Consider the following 17,316-nt stretch of genomic DNA (forward strand, 5'->3'; position numbering starts at 1 on the left):
CCTTGCAAGGCCTACCATCAGTGGCCACTGCTATAGAAAATCAATTCTTAAGGCCAAATTTACACTCAAATTCAGAGATGACTGTATTTTCAAATAGAAGGATGGTCTTAATTTTTGTAATGAATTAAAAATTAATTCCTAAATGAGATGATCAATTCACATTGCTATACTTTTGATGCTCTGGTGACAAGATCTGTGGAAACTGACTATGGTTAAAGAACAAGCAGAGCCAGTAAAATGCTTGTCTATTCAAGTTTGCAAATGTCCAGTTCCATCAATTTTCCTTCTTATGTGGAAAAATAGGCACGACTGATCACAAACTGCAGATTTTACCTGGGTATAAAACAAAATGCCAATCCTTTGGCACCAGTCTGTATACACACAAAAATGGCTAAAGTCTTCAGTTGTGTTTTTCTTCCACCAGCTTTGACAAACTGTACCCTGGCATTGTTGAAGCCACATTCATCATCAGACAACGAGGAAATGGCCAAGAGTTATGCCATTGTTGGGATATTGAAAAAAAAAAAAACAAAACTATTTTGGCTGAAAATAAATTTGAGATTTTGCCGTATGCTGTTAAAGCCAAAATCTTTTGCAAAATTTCTCAAATTGAAACCATTCCGCAATATTCACTCAACAAGTGTTTCATGGACAGTGTAAGTGGAATTATTTTTTAGGCACCAAGACTACAAAGATTTCTAAATGCTTCCAGCCAAATTGAGCCAAGTAGCGGAATCAGGCGACAAAAATCACGGAGGCGACCCCCGAAGAAGGCAAGGAGGGGTAAGAGCCTTCGCGCTCTCCGGACCTTCCCTAGAACTGACTGCTGAGGTTGTCTGAAAAAAAAGTATTAAGATTCCAGAGAACAGAGTGCAAACAACCACAGCCCTAAACCAAAATATTTAAGGCTGAGAGTAAGGCAGAAAACGATATTATCTCAAGATTTCTGCAGAAGCGAGTAAAACCTTTACTCCCGCGATTCCGGCAGCTTCCGCCCCGCACTCTCGAAGCTCCGCCCCACAGGCGGCCCCCGAGGAGAAAGGCCCGCCCTTTGGCCCCAGACTGCCTGCGGCCCACCAGCGCGCGTGCGCAGAGTCTTACGTCACATCCGGCGCCAGGACGCCCGATTCAGGAAGGGGCCGAGTAGTTGTGGCGGCGGTTTCTGTCCAGTTGGTTGGAGTTTCATCCTTGCTGGAGCGACTGGGTAGACCGCGGCGTCATGGTCGAGGTAAAGTGACACTTGGGTGCCCAGGGGCCATCTGTTCTGGATTATTTTTCTTTGGCGGCGGGCGTGAGGGATCGAGGGTGCTGGGAGTCAGGGGAGAGTAGCGGCTGCGAGGGGAGGCTGTTTGGCCGAGGCCGGGTAGTCTCTTAAGGTTTTTAGGGAGGCAGAGAAGCCGGATGAGAGCACAAGTTGGAGGTTCTGTCTGGGCGGGAAGCCTGAGATAATTTCTCCAGTTTTCATTTGGCCCTTGGGCACTTGAGCTGGGCACTGTCCTCTGAGGCGGAGTTTCTGTCGATGTTCGACCAGTGGTACTCGCTGCCTGCTGGGTCGAGTCGGTGATTCTGTGTCTTACAAAACTGGCGGTCTTCTCTGGTCTTCATTTTTTGTCTTACTAAAGCTCTTCCCCGGGAAAACCTGCCATTCTTGAATTTTTGCATTTTCCGCTAGCTTGAACAACTATTAGCAAGCCTTGTTCGTTTTATCTCAAAATTCTTGACTCTTGTCCAGGCCCACTGCCATCACCTGAATTCAGACCACATCATCTTCCACCAACGCTGATGCATTAGCTCTTTGGTGGTCTCCTTGCTTCTGTTTCTGTCACCCTTCTCCCACCCCCAGTAAATTGATCAGTTTAAAACGTAGGATGTTCGAGCTTTTCTTGCTTAAGACCCTTTAGTGGTCCTATGTATCTAGAGCAAAAATGCAGACCGTTGCAATGGTATAAAAAAAACTTATCTGGATCTTGTCTATCCTTACAACCTCATCTTGCATCATCAACCCACCCTTTCACCGAACATACACAGCTGTACTGCAGGTTCTGGCATTATTTCGGTTACCAAACGCCTTTGTTGTTTGGTCTTTTCTCTCTGCTTGGATTGTTCTTACCTCTATTTTGTGCAAGGCTAACTCCCTCTCTGCTTAGCTGCCACCTCAGAGAGATCTTTCATTACCACCCTAAGGTCTTCTTCCGTCCTCGGTCTCAGCCCCCTGCTTGTTTCCTTCATAGCACTTATTAAAATGTGGAGTTACTTTGTTTGTTTTTATTTGCCTGTTTCCTCTTGAGCACAGGGACCATGGCTGCCTTTCACCATTCTGTTGTTAGTTTCTAGCACAATACCTGCCACTCAATTAGTAGGAGTTCAGTAAATATTTATTGAGTAAATGACTAATCTCAGGCATCACTCAGCTGGTATACCTGGGGCTCTGGCCCAAGAGGAGCTTCTTCCTCTTCTCTGAACTTGACTCCTATAGCTTGCTACAGATAGCTGTGGTGAGTGGTACAAAGCTTTTTACATATTTAAACATGTAAAGTGTATAACTAATTTCACTTTAATTTAGGTTATGGTATATATAATTTGTAGCTAGATATGTAATTATACTCTTTTGTTCTAGGAGGTACAGAAACATTCTGTGCACACACTTGTGTTCAGGTCATTGAAGAGAACCCATGACATGTTTGTGGCTGATAATGGAAAACCTGTGCCTTTGGATGAAGAGAGGTAGGGATAGTTCCTTTTCAATTGCTAGAATATTTCAACTTATAATATTGGGGGAAGAGAGCAGGAAGACGGGAAGGTTTAAAGATTAGTAAGTAATACTAACTCATAGGATATCTATTCAGTAATAAGTGGTGTTTGGGCATAATTTAAGCTGAGTTAACTTTATTTTTTTGGCCTTATCTTTTACAGTAAAAGTCCCATTAATTAATTGCATTTTACAAATACCCAGTAATTAGGAGAGTCCCTTTTAGGCGTTATATTTTATAATCAATCACTTTGTATGTGCTTTCAGCTTCCTGCTGCTCTCAGAGCCTTGCTGAGCTGAAATTGTACCTGGCCAGTACCTCTACTCCCATCTTTTCTCGTTAGTATGATGAAGATTTTTGAGTGGTGGCATATTTTTGGTTCTACATCTCCAGCTCCAGTCTGGGATTGCATTATGTGCAGTGTTCCTTCTTTGTCCTTTACCCTTCTTTAAAAATCTACCTAATTCCTCAAACAAGCATTTATATTTAATTTACCAAGTGGACTATCCTTAAAAGTAGCATAATAAGTGCATTTGTTTCTAAAATGCTGAGTTAAGTACTTGGATTAGTTTGAACTAATCTTTCTAGGTATATCCAGGAAAGGTTACTATAGAAGCTTTTACTGTATTTTTATATTTAGACATTTGAAGGAAAGTATACTGACTTTGAGGTTTTTTTTAAAGGATATATTAGTTTCTATATATTTTAAAATGAGTTAGACTTTTGATAAATCAACATGAAAGTTTTTATATAATTGGTTAACAAACTAAACTATTACTTAATGGATGCTATGTGGTAGATTGTGAACAAAAGTGTGGAAATGCACTTGGAAATTTTTTAAAATATTGTTTAACTTTAAAATCTTAATAGTAACTTTTTCTACATGATTAGGCAAACTTAAGCTACTTAAATACTTGTTTTCTGGATATCTGTGAATATATTTACATTGGTGAATATATTTAAAGTACTCAAAGATACATTTTTATGTTTATAATTTTTAAATAGTCACAAACGAAAAATGGCAATCAAGCTGCGTAATGAGTATGGTCCTGTGTTGCATATGCCTACTTCAAAAGAAAATCTTAAAGAGAAAGGCCCTCAGAATGCATCAGATTCATATGGGCACAAACAATATCCTGCCAATCAAGGTGAGTATGGCATTGTCAGAAATGTCAGGATTTATATGTGAATTTTAAAAATAGAAAAATGAAATGTCTTATTAGTGCTTCTTCTGGAAGGACTTATTAGAGCCATACCCTATTTAACAGCTTGATTTCCTCATTGGAGTAGTGAGTGAGATTATTGGTTGGTGGATTTTTCCCTTATAGGAAATTAAAACAGTGGTATAATGATGGCAGAAATTCTTAGGATATGGAGATAGTCATAGTGGAGACTAAAGGAAAAATTCCTAACCTGTGGGGAATTTTTCTTTCATCTATCTGTTTTGGCTATAATTCAGAAAGATGATATTAAGTACTAAAATTGTAGTGAATAAAGATAATCCAAGATTCCACAGGAAAACCATTTGTTTGGAAGATAAACCTGAGTGGATTATTACTTGATAAGATGACCTCTCTACACACCATTGCTATATAGCAAATGTACAAGCTTTCTTGACACCACATCAGCAAATGATCAGAGAACTACCTGTGAACATGGTCTTCAGAAGGCAAAGCAAAAATGATCAACTTACCTTATTTCTGAGGCTTGGGCTTAGTTGGGAAAATTTGAGATATCCAGTTGATAATTTAATATTATTTAATTCATTAAAAGACGTGATACTTGTATATAAGATAATTTTGCCACAGATGAATTTTCTCTCTCTCTCTCTCTCCCTTTTTTTAATAGGACAAGAAGTTGAATATTTGGTGACAGGTACACATCCGTATCCACCAGGACCTGGTAAATAGCTGTTATATTTGAAAATGTCTTATTGTCACTTATATTTCCATGACTGAGCCAATAATATGATTCCCATTGCCTGTAAAATATAAGATAAGCTCAATAACCAAGCATCCAGGCATAGCTGTTTAGATGATAATTAACTAAGTTTCACATGCATTCATTCAGCAAACATTCTTAAGCACTTATTTTTTTTTAGGCACTGTGCTAAGAATTCAAAGACAATAAGACTGCTCCAGGCTAAGACAAGCTTATTACCTGGAAGTTAAGTCGGACACATAAATATCACGAAGCTTATAAAAGTGTTAGAAGTGTTGGTATAGAAGCAGGTATGATAGAAACATATCCTGGGTGTGTTGTATGTGAAGAGGAATTCGCACACAAATAGAGTGGCCAGTATAACAGGGTGGAGGACAAAAAGCTTAGTATATCCAGATTCTAGTAATTTTAGAGGACGGAATTCACCATATTCAAGTATAGATGAATTGGTGCTTCTTGTTGTAGGAATTTACATTTACCCTTCGAAACATTCTGTTAGTATTTGGGGAACTGCTTAATTTTTATATTTGAAGGTAATATCCCAAGATAATAGAAATTTAACTTTACTATCTTGGGCTATGTTAATATTAAGCTGTTTTGATTAAATATATGAGACAAATTTGAGATATATGTTGTTGGGCAATATTTATTGTAAAAGAATTAGAAACAAAAGACCTACAAAATGTAACAAAAATTTTTGTAATATCACCACCTAGAGATAATCACCATTACCTTTTTGTTATGTTTTCCTCCACTATTTTATTGTAAATACATGTAAATGGAAGCAAAGATAGATACTAAAAGGAGTTGATTTTTTTTAATTTCAACAGGGGTTGCTTTGACAGCGGACACTAAGATCCAAAGAATGCCAAGTGAATCAGCTGCACAGTCCTTAGCTGTGGCATTACCTACTTCTCAAGCCAGGTAGGAGATACTATGCTTCTAAATAACAAAGATTTTGAAAGCATAGTTTACTGTTCACATTTTTTCTCATTTTTAAATTTGTTTCTTTGTAGTTACGTATTGTATGACATTTTCCTTTACCAGTGCTTACAAAAACTTAAAATATAGAGTCAGTCCTGCAGAACACCTGACTGGAGACATTAATTACTTAGAATATGGTGTTTCTTTTGCCTCAGGGTTGATGCAAACCGTAGTGCACCTGCTGGAGGTGAATACCGACACCCTGGGGCTTCTGACCGGTCACAGCCTGCAGGGGCGGTAAGTTGTCTGTGTCAAATCACATCACGCTGTGGGTTTCTAACTTTAACATGTTGCCTATTTCCATTTATTCCAAGATTCTTACCTTAAATATTAATAAATGAACATTTTCCTTGGACTTGTTCAAGTAAATAGCAGCCTGAGCTAGTTGCTAATATTTCATAGCCCTAAAATTTAAGTTGCTAGTGGATTGACAGAAGAATTTAAAGTTCTGTTAATTCTGTGTCTACTTGCACGTTGGACATAACATGTATTTTGATGAAGATAATGTGATGATGCTCTTTATTACCCACTATTAAAAATGCAAGCATGGTTATTCTGAAGCTTCTATTAGTACGTGTTAGATATGAAAGTGTTTTTTTATTAAACTCTCATTTGGTTTGTACGGTTAGAGTTGAGTGCTATTAGTATCGTAATATTCACAGGCTATACAACTAATATCTTACAAATGAGCATTTAGAAATATATTATTTGTAAGTAAATGGCAGCTACTGTTGTTATTGGTGAAAGTAGTTATAGAAAGAATAACTGAAAATATGCAGTTTGCTTTATTATGCTGTTACTTGAAGTGAGTGCAGTCTTTACTTCGTCAGTTTATTATGCAGTTGCTTTGTGAAGTGAATGAATTTGTAGTCCTCCTACCAGGGTCTTTAGCCTCCATTCACAGCATCTGCCCAGGCTTTCTGCCTCCTTAGGATATAACATAAGCTTCTTGAGGGCAATAACTTTACAGGCTTCAGTGTTTTTTGGACGGGTGGATGCTATCAGTATATGGTTATATCAGCTAGTATACCCTTTAAGATAGTATTGAAATACTTTTGTGGGAGATAAATAGAAGGAACTTTCAGTTTCTCCTTTGTAGTATGAAATCAATAATGTTAAAATATGACAAAAGCAACAGCATTAATCCACATATATTTACTTAAATAATAATGGGAGCTTACATTCAGCATTTACTACTCTGTTACAGTCTTCATAATAACTGTATGAGATAGTTGCTGTTATTTCCATTTTACTAATGAGAGGCACAGAGGTTACATAATTTATACCCAAGGTCATTAGCTAGTAACGGACAGAGTTGGGTTTTGAACCCGTGCACAGTGATATGTGCTCTCAATGTTAAGGTTCTGCCTCTCTGAGATTTAATTGTTTTTTAAAGTTAAAATTAACATACGGAAAATATAGTTCTGATTGGAAGTCTTAGACTCATTTTCTAGGTATGCAGATATTTTTCAGATATCTTTTTTTCTTAAGGAAAAAAACTTTCATAAATCCCTTTGACTTTCCATTTTTGAATTGATAACATGAAACCTTAGGTAAGATATCTTTAATAATTAATCTATTCCATATCTAGGTTGTTATGGACAGTGGCAATGCCAAGAACTCCGCACTGATGGCTAAAAAAGCCCCTACAATGCCGAAACCTCAGTGGCACCCACCGTGGAAACTCTACAGAGTGAGTGAATCTGTATATTATTCCACTACATGAAACATGATCACTGCTTTCCATTTAAACAAGAGCCGAGGAATGGAATAAGGAGGAAACAGAGTGAATATGAGAGCTGGTAGAGTGATCTGAGGTGGGGTGGAGGGAGGGGCTTAGACAGTATCTTAAAAGATACTTTGGGAAGGAGACTTCATTAAATGGAAGCTATACTTGTAATTGTATAAGATACAGTATACAGTATTGATAGAGGCTACTAAATGGAGAGCAGACAAAATAAATTTAGGAAAGTGTTCAAGGTGTTCTATGGAGAAACCTAACCTCCAAGGAGAAAATCCATACATCAGGACATTTCTGTGGCCCTACCAGTTATCTTTTTAATTATAATAAATTGGAATGATTCAAAATGTACCAAATCTAAAATAAAATGTAAATAGTAGGAAATGTACAGCTAGACAAATTATCATACCTTAGAATAGACTTTCTTTTGGTGTATAGATCTAATAAATCTTAATATATATATAAATTTGGGTAACCACTACCGCAATCTGGATAATAGAAGTTCCATTGATTCAAAAACACCCCTGTGCTGTTTTCTTATAATCATATCCTTTCTCACCCCTGCCAACCATTCATCTTTTTTCGATCACTGTAGTTGTACTTTTCAGTTGTATCATATTTAACATAAGTGTGATGAGTTGAAATTGAATAAACTTTAGCTTCTCTGTAGTGAGCCTGCTCATTCTACCTTTTTAAATACAGGTGATCAGTGGGCATCTTGGCTGGGTTCGATGTATTGCTGTGGAACCTGGAAACCAGTGGTTTGTTACTGGATCTGCTGACAGAACTATAAAGGTAATAAGGAAGAAAAATGTAAACATGATTTTGTGTTTGCCGTGTAATTTTAATGTTTTATTTCCTCTGGTGGGAATTGCTGTTCTAGTTCTCTGATTTCTTAGACCCGAGTGTGGAGTAAAATTTATTATCTATACCAGTTAAAAGTCCCAAATAGGGCTTCCCTGGTGGTGCATTGGTTAAGAATCCACCTGCCAATGCAGGGGACATCAGTTCAAGCCCTGGTCCGGGAAGATCCTACATGCTGTGGAGCAACTAAGTCTCTGTGCCACAACTACTGAGCCTGCGCTCTAGAGCCCACGAGCCACAACTACTGAGTCCGTGTGCCTAGAGCCCATGCTCTGCAACAAGAGAAGCCACCGCAGTGAGAAGCCCGCGCACCACAATGAAGAGTAGCACCTGCTCACCACAACTAGAGAAAGCCAGCGTGCAGCAATGAAGATTCAATGCAGCCAAAAATAAATAAATTAAAAAAAAGTCTCAAATAAATATCTGTTTGAAAAGTGGTATTTAAGCAACAGTTTTTTTTCCAAACAGTACATGCTGACTGTTTACAACTAATTTCTTCATATTTTTTTCTCCTTCTGGTTACAAAATTAAAGCATGCTTATCTATAAAAATTGTGGAAAATGTAAAGGAGTATAAAAGAATATAGACCCAGGGCTTCCCTGGTGGCGCAGTGGTTAAGAGTCCGCCTGCCATTGCAGGGGACCTGGGTTCGAGCCCTGGTCTGGGAAGATCCCACATGCCACAGAGCAACTAAGCCCCCACGCTACAACAAAGAGTAGCTCCCACTCGCTGCAACTAGAGAAAGCCTGCGTGCAGCAATGAAGACCCAACGCAGCCAAAAAGAAAGAAAGAAAGAAAAGAAAAAGAATATAGACCCATGCATAATCCTACCACTGTCAGATATTTGAATTTTCTTTTTAACATTTATTTCTGTGTATGTGTATCTGCATTTTCTTCTGCGTTTTTTTCCTGTGTATATAAATGTGTATCTTTTAAAAATCATGTTCGATATGTAATTTTGTTCCCAGCTTTTTTTCAGTTAATATTGTGTCAAAGGCATATTCCTGTCAAAAACTGAACATCTTTTTTTAAAAATTTATTTTAAGTATAGTTGATTTACAATATATTAATTGCTACTGTACAGCAAAGTGATTCAGTTATGCATATATATACATTCTTTCTCATATTCTTTTCCATTATGGTTTATCACAGGTATTGAATATAAGTTCCCTGTGCTATACAGTAGGACCTTGTTACATATTCATTCTATGTATTATGGTTTGCATCTGCTAATCCCAAACTCCTATCCTTTCCTCTCCTGAACATTTTTTTAAGTGGTTCCATAGTATTATATCATTTAGATATTCTATAATCTATTTTCCTTCTGTTAGGCATTAAAGTTTTTTTAGTTTCCTGATTTTTCACTAACATAAGTAATGCTGTAGTTAATATGTGCCTAAAGCTTTTTCTGTATTTTAAAGTGTTTTGTTATGATAGTTTCCCAGAAAAAAGTATTAAAGGTCAGGCATTCTTGAAGTTGACACCCAAAGTTAAAAATTATTTTCCAAAATGGGTGAATTGATACTTGCAGCATGTGAGATGATCCTTTTCAGCACATTGCTTGTGTTTTTTAAAAAATATTTACTATTGTGATAAGCAGAAGTGAATATCTAATCTTTCAAAAACTGTGTGTATAAAATTTATAGTGATGTTGAAGTTTTTGATACCTTTATTTGCTACTTTTAGGTTTTTTTTTTAAGTTGATGCCATCCTTGACTAATTTAATACCTCAGTATTCGTACTTTTACTATCAGTGATATCCTTTATATATTAAGAATATTAACTTTTTGTCATCTGTGCAAATATTTTCCCAGTTTGATCATGCCCTTTAATTCTCTTTTCCCTGATTTTATTTTTGTTGATGGGGTCATTTTGCAAACTTTTATATTTTTATGTGTTTTTATCTTTCACTTTTTGAAGACAATTTTAACATCAAGATTCTAAAAATTTGCTTTGGAATAATAAAGAAGAAAAATTAAATATTTTTTGATTGCAGATCTGGGACTTGGCTAGTGGCAAGTTAAAACTGTCATTAACTGGGCACATCAGTACGGTGCGTGGTGTGATAGTGAGCACGAGGAGCCCGTACCTGTTTTCCTGTGGAGAAGACAAACAAGTCAAATGCTGGGATCTTGAGTATAATAAGGTAAGCATGAAGTTAAGGATTGGAGACATTATGGGCCCCTGTTTATCTTCCTAATTGTAGAGATTTTAACTTTCTTTCTTATTTTTTAGGTTATAAGGCACTATCATGGACATCTGAGTGCAGTGTATGGTTTAGATCTGCACCCAACAATCGATGTGCTGGTGACCTGTAGCCGAGACTCAACTGCACGGGTAAATGGAATAGAGCTGATCTGTACATATATTGCATCTTACAGTATGCTTATTTGGTCCTAAAGTCATGTAGTTTTTGATAGAGTATTTAAAGATAGTTGCCTTGACCCATCAATGCCCTACCTAGTCTTCATCTTCTGAGTTCTGTGGCCCCACTATGTCTGTAATTGGGAGGCCCCGCCCCTGATATGCGACCTCTCACATGCCAGTCTGTCACCACAGCTGTGGTCCATTAGCTGTTTCATTCAGTAGCCCCATTATACCCATACTAGTCAGTAGGTCCCCTGATCTTGTAGCTTTTTTCCCCATTGGCTGCCTCCTATATACATTCCCCAGCCAGCTTACAGGTGATTATTTCATTTACTCACTTTCTTCATTATATTCAAGGCAGGCACACAAAGTTGTCGAGTAGATTCCCAGGCTTGCATTGATCTAGTTACCTGCCTGAGATATGAATACCTGTTCTCTTTGATGGTATGTCTGTTGTGTTTTGATAGATTTGGGATGTGAGAACTAAAGCCAGTGTACACACGTTATCTGGACATACTAATGCGGTGGCTACAGTGAGGTGTCAAGCTGCGGAACCACAAATTATTACTGGTACGATCGATACTTTTCAAGTTTACGGTATATTCATATCAGAGTGCATTATGATTATATACTTTTCGTATTTACTATGACTCTTGCTTTGTGTTGTATATACAGTGTTTCTGTGTGCACTTGAAATTTTTTGTGGTAACATTTCATCCCATTGTTTTTATCTCATACTTTTTACATATCATAGAATCTTTGTATCAGGTAGTGTCTGACTAGAAAATAGTGCTATTAGATACAACTAAGCATTGTTTTATAGTATCAAAATTACCGGTCTAGGAAATTAAAGTTAGAAGACAAAATACTCTCAGACTTTTAGAGCTGGTTTGAGTCTTGTTTTGCTTAAAATATGGTTAATATCATTGAATCTTCAAGACTAGAAAATAATTCCTTCCCGTGTGTTTCATTAACTAAATGATTATTAGAGTTTTTTCCTTCCTCTCCACTAGGGGATGACATCATGTATTTGTTTTATTTGTTATTCACATTTGTTCTAGTTATTCAGATGACAGTGCAACAAGCGTTTATTACATTCTTTTAAGAATTAACCTTAAAATCAACCAAATATTTTGCAACTATAGAAAACAATTAGCCAAGGGTTAATATGACTTTTATTTCATATATATATGTCTGTGGAGGAATGCTTCCAATTTTATTATATTTAACTTTCACATTCTTTTTTTCTGATCTGTGTGTATCTTGGGGATGTGTGTGTATTCTCCTTACAGGAAGCCATGACACTACAATACGATTATGGGATTTGGTGGCTGGAAAAACAAGAGTCACATTAACAAATCACAAAAAATCAGTCAGGGCTGTGGTTTTACATCCAAGACAGTAAGTATGTTTTCCTAAGTAGCTTCTCTTCTTTCTTCAGTTCTTAGTATAATACAGAAATACCAACATGAATACTACTTTGGTAGTCATTTAGCCACTGTCATTTTTTCACCTGTGCCACATATGAACATGCATTTCTTTTATTTTCCTTGCGTAGTATTTTGCTTCATGCCCTCTATAAGACAAGGAAAGCTTTCTGCATGGTGAAAATGATGTCAAATGAGATAACACGAATAAATCATGGTTAAAAGTTGCATGTCATAATCGAAGCTAATAGTAGCTATATTTAATGTTTTGGACATAAATATTATTAGGCACTGAGCTATACATAGAATAGTTAATTCTTAAGGAGGAAGTTAATATAATCGGAAAAAATAGTAGTAATCATGAACATTATAGTCAGAGTATCCCAAGAGATGGAGCATAATATCACAACCTGTTGTCTATGAAACTATATCACCTGGCACTTTCTGGTCACAAGTCATATCTTGCCTCTCCTCCTCTCTCTCCCACTCTCCCTTACCTTTATTTTCACTCTTGTCCTTCCTCCCTTTCCCTGTCTTCCTCATTCCCTTTATTCCTTCCCCTCCCTTTCTCTCTTCCTCTTGCCTCTATTTCTTTCATTTTCTCCCTTTCTTCTTGTTCTGTCTCTCTCTCCTCTCTCTCTGGCTTTCTCTCTTGCTTTCTTGAAAATAGTTACATCACCCGTTGCCCTTTATGTGAGTTTAGGGGTTTGTATGTTTATTGCTTTAGCTTAGTGTAGAGCATCGGGGAAATGAGAGGAAAATAAAACTTCAACCTAGGACTTAACGTACATTTAAAATAATTTAAAAATCTGATTTAACTTGGAACAAATATCTCGATATTTTTATCTCTCGGTATGATGATAATATTTTGCTAAAACTGCATAGATCCTGACTACACATGCAAAATACAACCATAATCAGATTTTATAAAATCCACCATTGTATTTAACTTGGTTTACTTTATCATTAATTCTTTATCTCATTTCAGTTACACATTTGCGTCTGGTTCTCCAGATAACATAAAACAGTGGAAATTCCCTGATGGAAGTTTCATTCAAAATCTTTCTGGTCACAATGCTATTATTAATACACTGACAGTAAATTCTGATGGAGTGCTTGTATCTGGAGGTAAAATAAGGTTTTTATGATAAATATGTTTTAGTCTGTCATTTTTTTCTTTTAGTGAGTAAAATTTCTAAGTCATCACACCTAAGTATTATAGCAGAACTTGCCTGTTTTAACGTTTGTTTGAATGTTCACTTGTGTTCATGCATATTCATAATGCACGTAGCATATTTCATAGTTTAGCTCTCTTTAAGTTCCCACATTGATAAATCTAAGTTAGGGGTTTATGCCAGAAATCGCCTAAAGTTTGGTTGTGTGTTCTGGAGTTGAATGTCGTTTTGTGGTGCTTTTTGAGATCTATAATAAATTCTGAATTAAGTACAAATGAAAGTAGACAAACTGATATTAAGAGGAGCTTGAGTGCCTGCATCTTATATATCTTTGTAGTAGTGACTGCAGTTACTACTGTGGTGCTTAATAAACATTTGTCAAGCTGAATTGTTGAGAGGACACCAGGTTTAACTATATCTTTCCCTTTAAGCTGACAATGGCACTATGCATCTTTGGGACTGGAGAACTGGCTACAATTTCCAGAGAGTTCATGCAGCAGTGCAGCCTGGTTCTTTGGACAGTGAGTCAGGAATATTTGCTTGTGCTTTTGATCAGTCTGAAAGTCGGTTATTAACAGCTGAAGCTGATAAAACCATTAAAGTGTACAGAGAGGATGATACAGCGGTAAGATTTCTGTTTCATATACATTGTAAAGTATAATAAAATCAGCCATGCCAATTTTGCAAGCATTTTCTCATTTTAAAGTTACTGAAATTATCAGAAGGGAAAGTAATCTTCATAATATTAAAGTATTTGTCATCTTGAATAGTGTCTGCTCATAGATTTCTTTATTGGTTTCATTGATGACAGAAAATCAATAGTTTTGATTTTATCTCAACGTTCCTTATTAGAGTTATTGGGAAAATCTTACACTAAGAATCACAGCAAATAAGTTGATTACTATGCAAATTAATTCTAGAATCATAAGCTTTGGTGTTATTAGAATGTCTAAATAGCAATTTTATTTAAAATGAAAAACCGTCAACTGAATTTGTAGCAAATGCATTCATCCTTTATTAGATTCAGATAATGCCAAAAGTTTGTCACTTATCTTAAAATTGTTAAAGAACTGCTAAATACATAATGCCAAGTAATATAATTTTGAATAAGTGCCGTATTTTTGTTAGAAAGGAACCTATTAAATATGAAGCAGGCCAGAAATACTTTGTTTTAACTTACTTACTTTTCTATTTTTAGACAGAAGAAACTCATCCAGTCAGCTGGAAGCCAGAAATTATCAAGAGAAAGAGATTTTAATGTGGCGTTGTCTTCATGGTGGTTCCAGTTTTGTTTGTTTTTTTTTTAGCTTGGTGTTGATGGGAATATCCAGTCATTTGTGCTCTGGCTAGGAATATAAAGCAAAAACTCACATGCTTGAATCATTGCTTTTTCATATTTTACAATGAACTGTCCTCTCCCCATGTTTTTATTTCTAAAATAAACAGTTTGAGATCCTAGGAGGTAAGATGCAGATATCAAGCATATGTGGGTTTGTTGAACATAACTATCCTAAAGATAGAATGATTTATCACTTTTATTAAAACACACTTTTTTTTTTTTTAACTTACAGAACTGCTTACTGTAGTAGGACATGTTTTGAGGGGAGCAGTCTTTCTTTTTAATCCTTTAAAAACTGGTGTCTGTGACTGATAATTTGGGATTAAAGGATTTGAAGCATTAACTTCTGTATGTTTATTCCACATACAGTTTTTGAGTGCGTGTTCTGTAAAGTTCTGCACTAGATACTGTTCAGGAAGTAGACAGATGAGATGTGTCTGTCTTTTCAGACAGGGGTCCCCAACCCCTGGGCCACGGACCAGTACAGGTCCGTGGCCTGTTAGGAACCAGGCTGCACAGCAGGAGGTGAGCGGCGGGCAAGCGAGTGAAGCTTCATGTGTATTTACAGCCACTCCCTGTCACTGGCATTACCGCCTGAGCTCCACCTCCGGTCAGATCAGCGGCGGCATTAGATTCTCATAGGAGTGCGAACTCTACCGTGAACTGCGCGTACAAGGGATCTAGGTTGCGCGCTGTGAGAATCTAATGCCTGATGATCTGAGGTGGAGCTGAGGGGGAGATGCTAGTACTGGGGAGCGGCTGCAAATACAGTTTATCATTAGCAGAGAGGTTTGACTGCACAGAGACCATAATAAATCAATTGCTTGCAGACTCGTATCAAAACCCTATCAGTGAGTGTCAAGTGAAAACAGGCTCAGGGTCCCTACTGATTCTGCATTATGGTGACTTGTATAATTATTATATATTACAATGTAGTAATAATAGAAATAAAGTACACAATAAATGTAATGCGCTTGAATCATCCCAAAACTATCCTTCTGACCCCATCCCCAGTCCGTGGAAAAATTGTCTTCCTTGAAACTGGTCCCTGGTGCCAAAAATGTTGGAGACCGCTGCTTTAAGACTTCCACTTTAGTAGCTTATTACAGAAATGCTGTTACAGAGGTACCAGCGAAAAGCCAGGACAACACAGAGGAAAAGCCCATTTATTTTCCCTGAGGAAGATTATGGAAGACTTCTTAAGAGTCAGCGGTGTTTGAGCTGAGCCTTGAAAGAGGTCAGAGAAAAAAAAGGGTACTCTAAGATGAGGTGTGAAGTGACAGGCCAGACATGTGAGAGGTGTGTATCCCAGGAGTACAGAGTTGTCTGCTGCAGTTGAATGAGAACAGCTGGTGGTGGCAGGGAAAGCTTATGTTTTGAGTTTCAATTGTATTCCACAAGCAGTAGGTTACCAATATAGGTATCAAACCCTGGAGAAATAACTGGAGATACCAATGGACGTATTTGAAGCTATAGCAAGGGCTGCAGTCTCTTGTGAAGACTTCATAGAAAAGTGTTACTTAGGTTTCTGATGCCTGTGCCTCTTTCTAGCATATACCGAGTTTTACAAACCCTGTCCTTAGGATCCTGATTCCCTATCAGGCAAGAAAATTTGTCACACTTCACTTTCTACAGTTAGAAAACAAAATTACAGGAACAATCAGTTTAAAATTTGTTTCAAATTAAGAAATTATACCATAATTTTGAATAAGCATTTCCAAATATACGTAAACCATCTTGCATGCTGTAGGTGGGAGTGTAGTTGTTAACAACCTTTAGGAGGGTAGTTTTCCAGAGTATATTGAAGATGCTTGGAATCTTTGGCTAACTCCTCATTAGAAATGAAATTACTAGGAAACTGCCTAATGGGAATAATCTGACAACTGTACACAGCATACTTATTTCACCTTTGTCTTTAACTAAAACTAGCCCATATGTCCTAACAATAAGGGACTGGTATAATAGATTATGGTATCTTCATGCAGTTTCCATTAAGAGTAAGAAATATCTATGGAATAATAAGATGTCCAAATTTTACCCTTATATATAAAAGGAAGCTGTGCAAGCTTGCTTTTTTTTTTTTTTTGGTAGAGTAACTTGTTAATGCTCTAAAAAATACTGGAGAAGTAACACCACATTGTTATCAGTGGCTTTGTGAGAGTGGGATTATGGGAGAACTTTCATGATTGGCTTTATATATTTCTATAATGTTTTAATTTTCTATAAGCATGTATTTTGTAAAATAAAGAAGAAAACCCCACTAGACTTGCATCCCTGGGAGATTATAATATGCCTTCTAAAAGAAGAAAAATCATAGAGGTGAATAGTATCCCAAAGCCCAGTCCAAAGGCCAAGGAGAAATTACTAGCACAAGGTAGTGAGAATGATAGCTCCTGTTATCCTGCGTAGCAGAACTTCAACTATTATGTTTGTTAGACACAAGTATCAAATTCTGAAGAGCATGAAAAAATCCATTTCCCTGCTCCATGCTGTCCTGTATTATGGTGTTCTTGAATCCTCTTGCAAAAAGTTCATCCACCATGTATGGTCATGAACCCCATGAAATTTTAAGCAGAATTTCATGCATGTGACTTTTTAAAATTTACTTGGCAGAACCCCAACCTAAATTTCTTACTCTGCCTATGCCTTGAGTACACTCAAGCTGTAAAATAATGTTAGAGACATACAGCTGTGCTAACTGGACTCATTTTTGGCTTATGAGCACACA

At 36.9% G+C, this 17,316-nt stretch overlaps 1 protein-coding gene across 2 annotated transcripts; it reads left to right on the forward strand.

The window, feature by feature from the left end:
* The first annotated feature begins 1,122 nt into the window (after positions 1-1,122).
* Positions 1,123-16,554, forward strand: PLRG1 (pleiotropic regulator 1). 2 transcript variants are annotated; one of them, XM_082838315.1, is made up of 15 exons: positions 1,123-1,228; positions 2,618-2,724; positions 3,756-3,898; positions 4,599-4,652; positions 5,522-5,615; positions 5,831-5,912; positions 7,267-7,368; positions 8,119-8,211; positions 10,277-10,426; positions 10,516-10,617; positions 11,115-11,217; positions 11,940-12,048; positions 13,063-13,202; positions 13,681-13,874; positions 14,448-16,554. In XM_082838315.1, exons 1-15 carry the CDS (start codon positions 1,220-1,222, stop codon positions 14,505-14,507), a joined length of 1,542 nt encoding a protein of 513 aa, XP_082694441.1. In that variant the 5' UTR covers positions 1,123-1,219; the 3' UTR covers positions 14,508-16,554. The 2 variants fall into 2 exon arrangements, with proteins under 2 accessions (XP_082694441.1, XP_082694442.1); XM_082838316.1 differs by lacking the exon at positions 1,123-1,228 and adding an exon at positions 3,017-3,088.
* The last annotated feature ends 762 nt before the right edge of the window (positions 16,555-17,316 follow it).

The sequence above is a fragment of the Leucopleurus acutus genome (assembly GCF_964270905.1).
Source record: "Leucopleurus acutus genome assembly, chromosome: 4".
Lineage (NCBI taxonomy): Eukaryota > Metazoa > Chordata > Mammalia > Artiodactyla > Delphinidae > Leucopleurus > Leucopleurus acutus.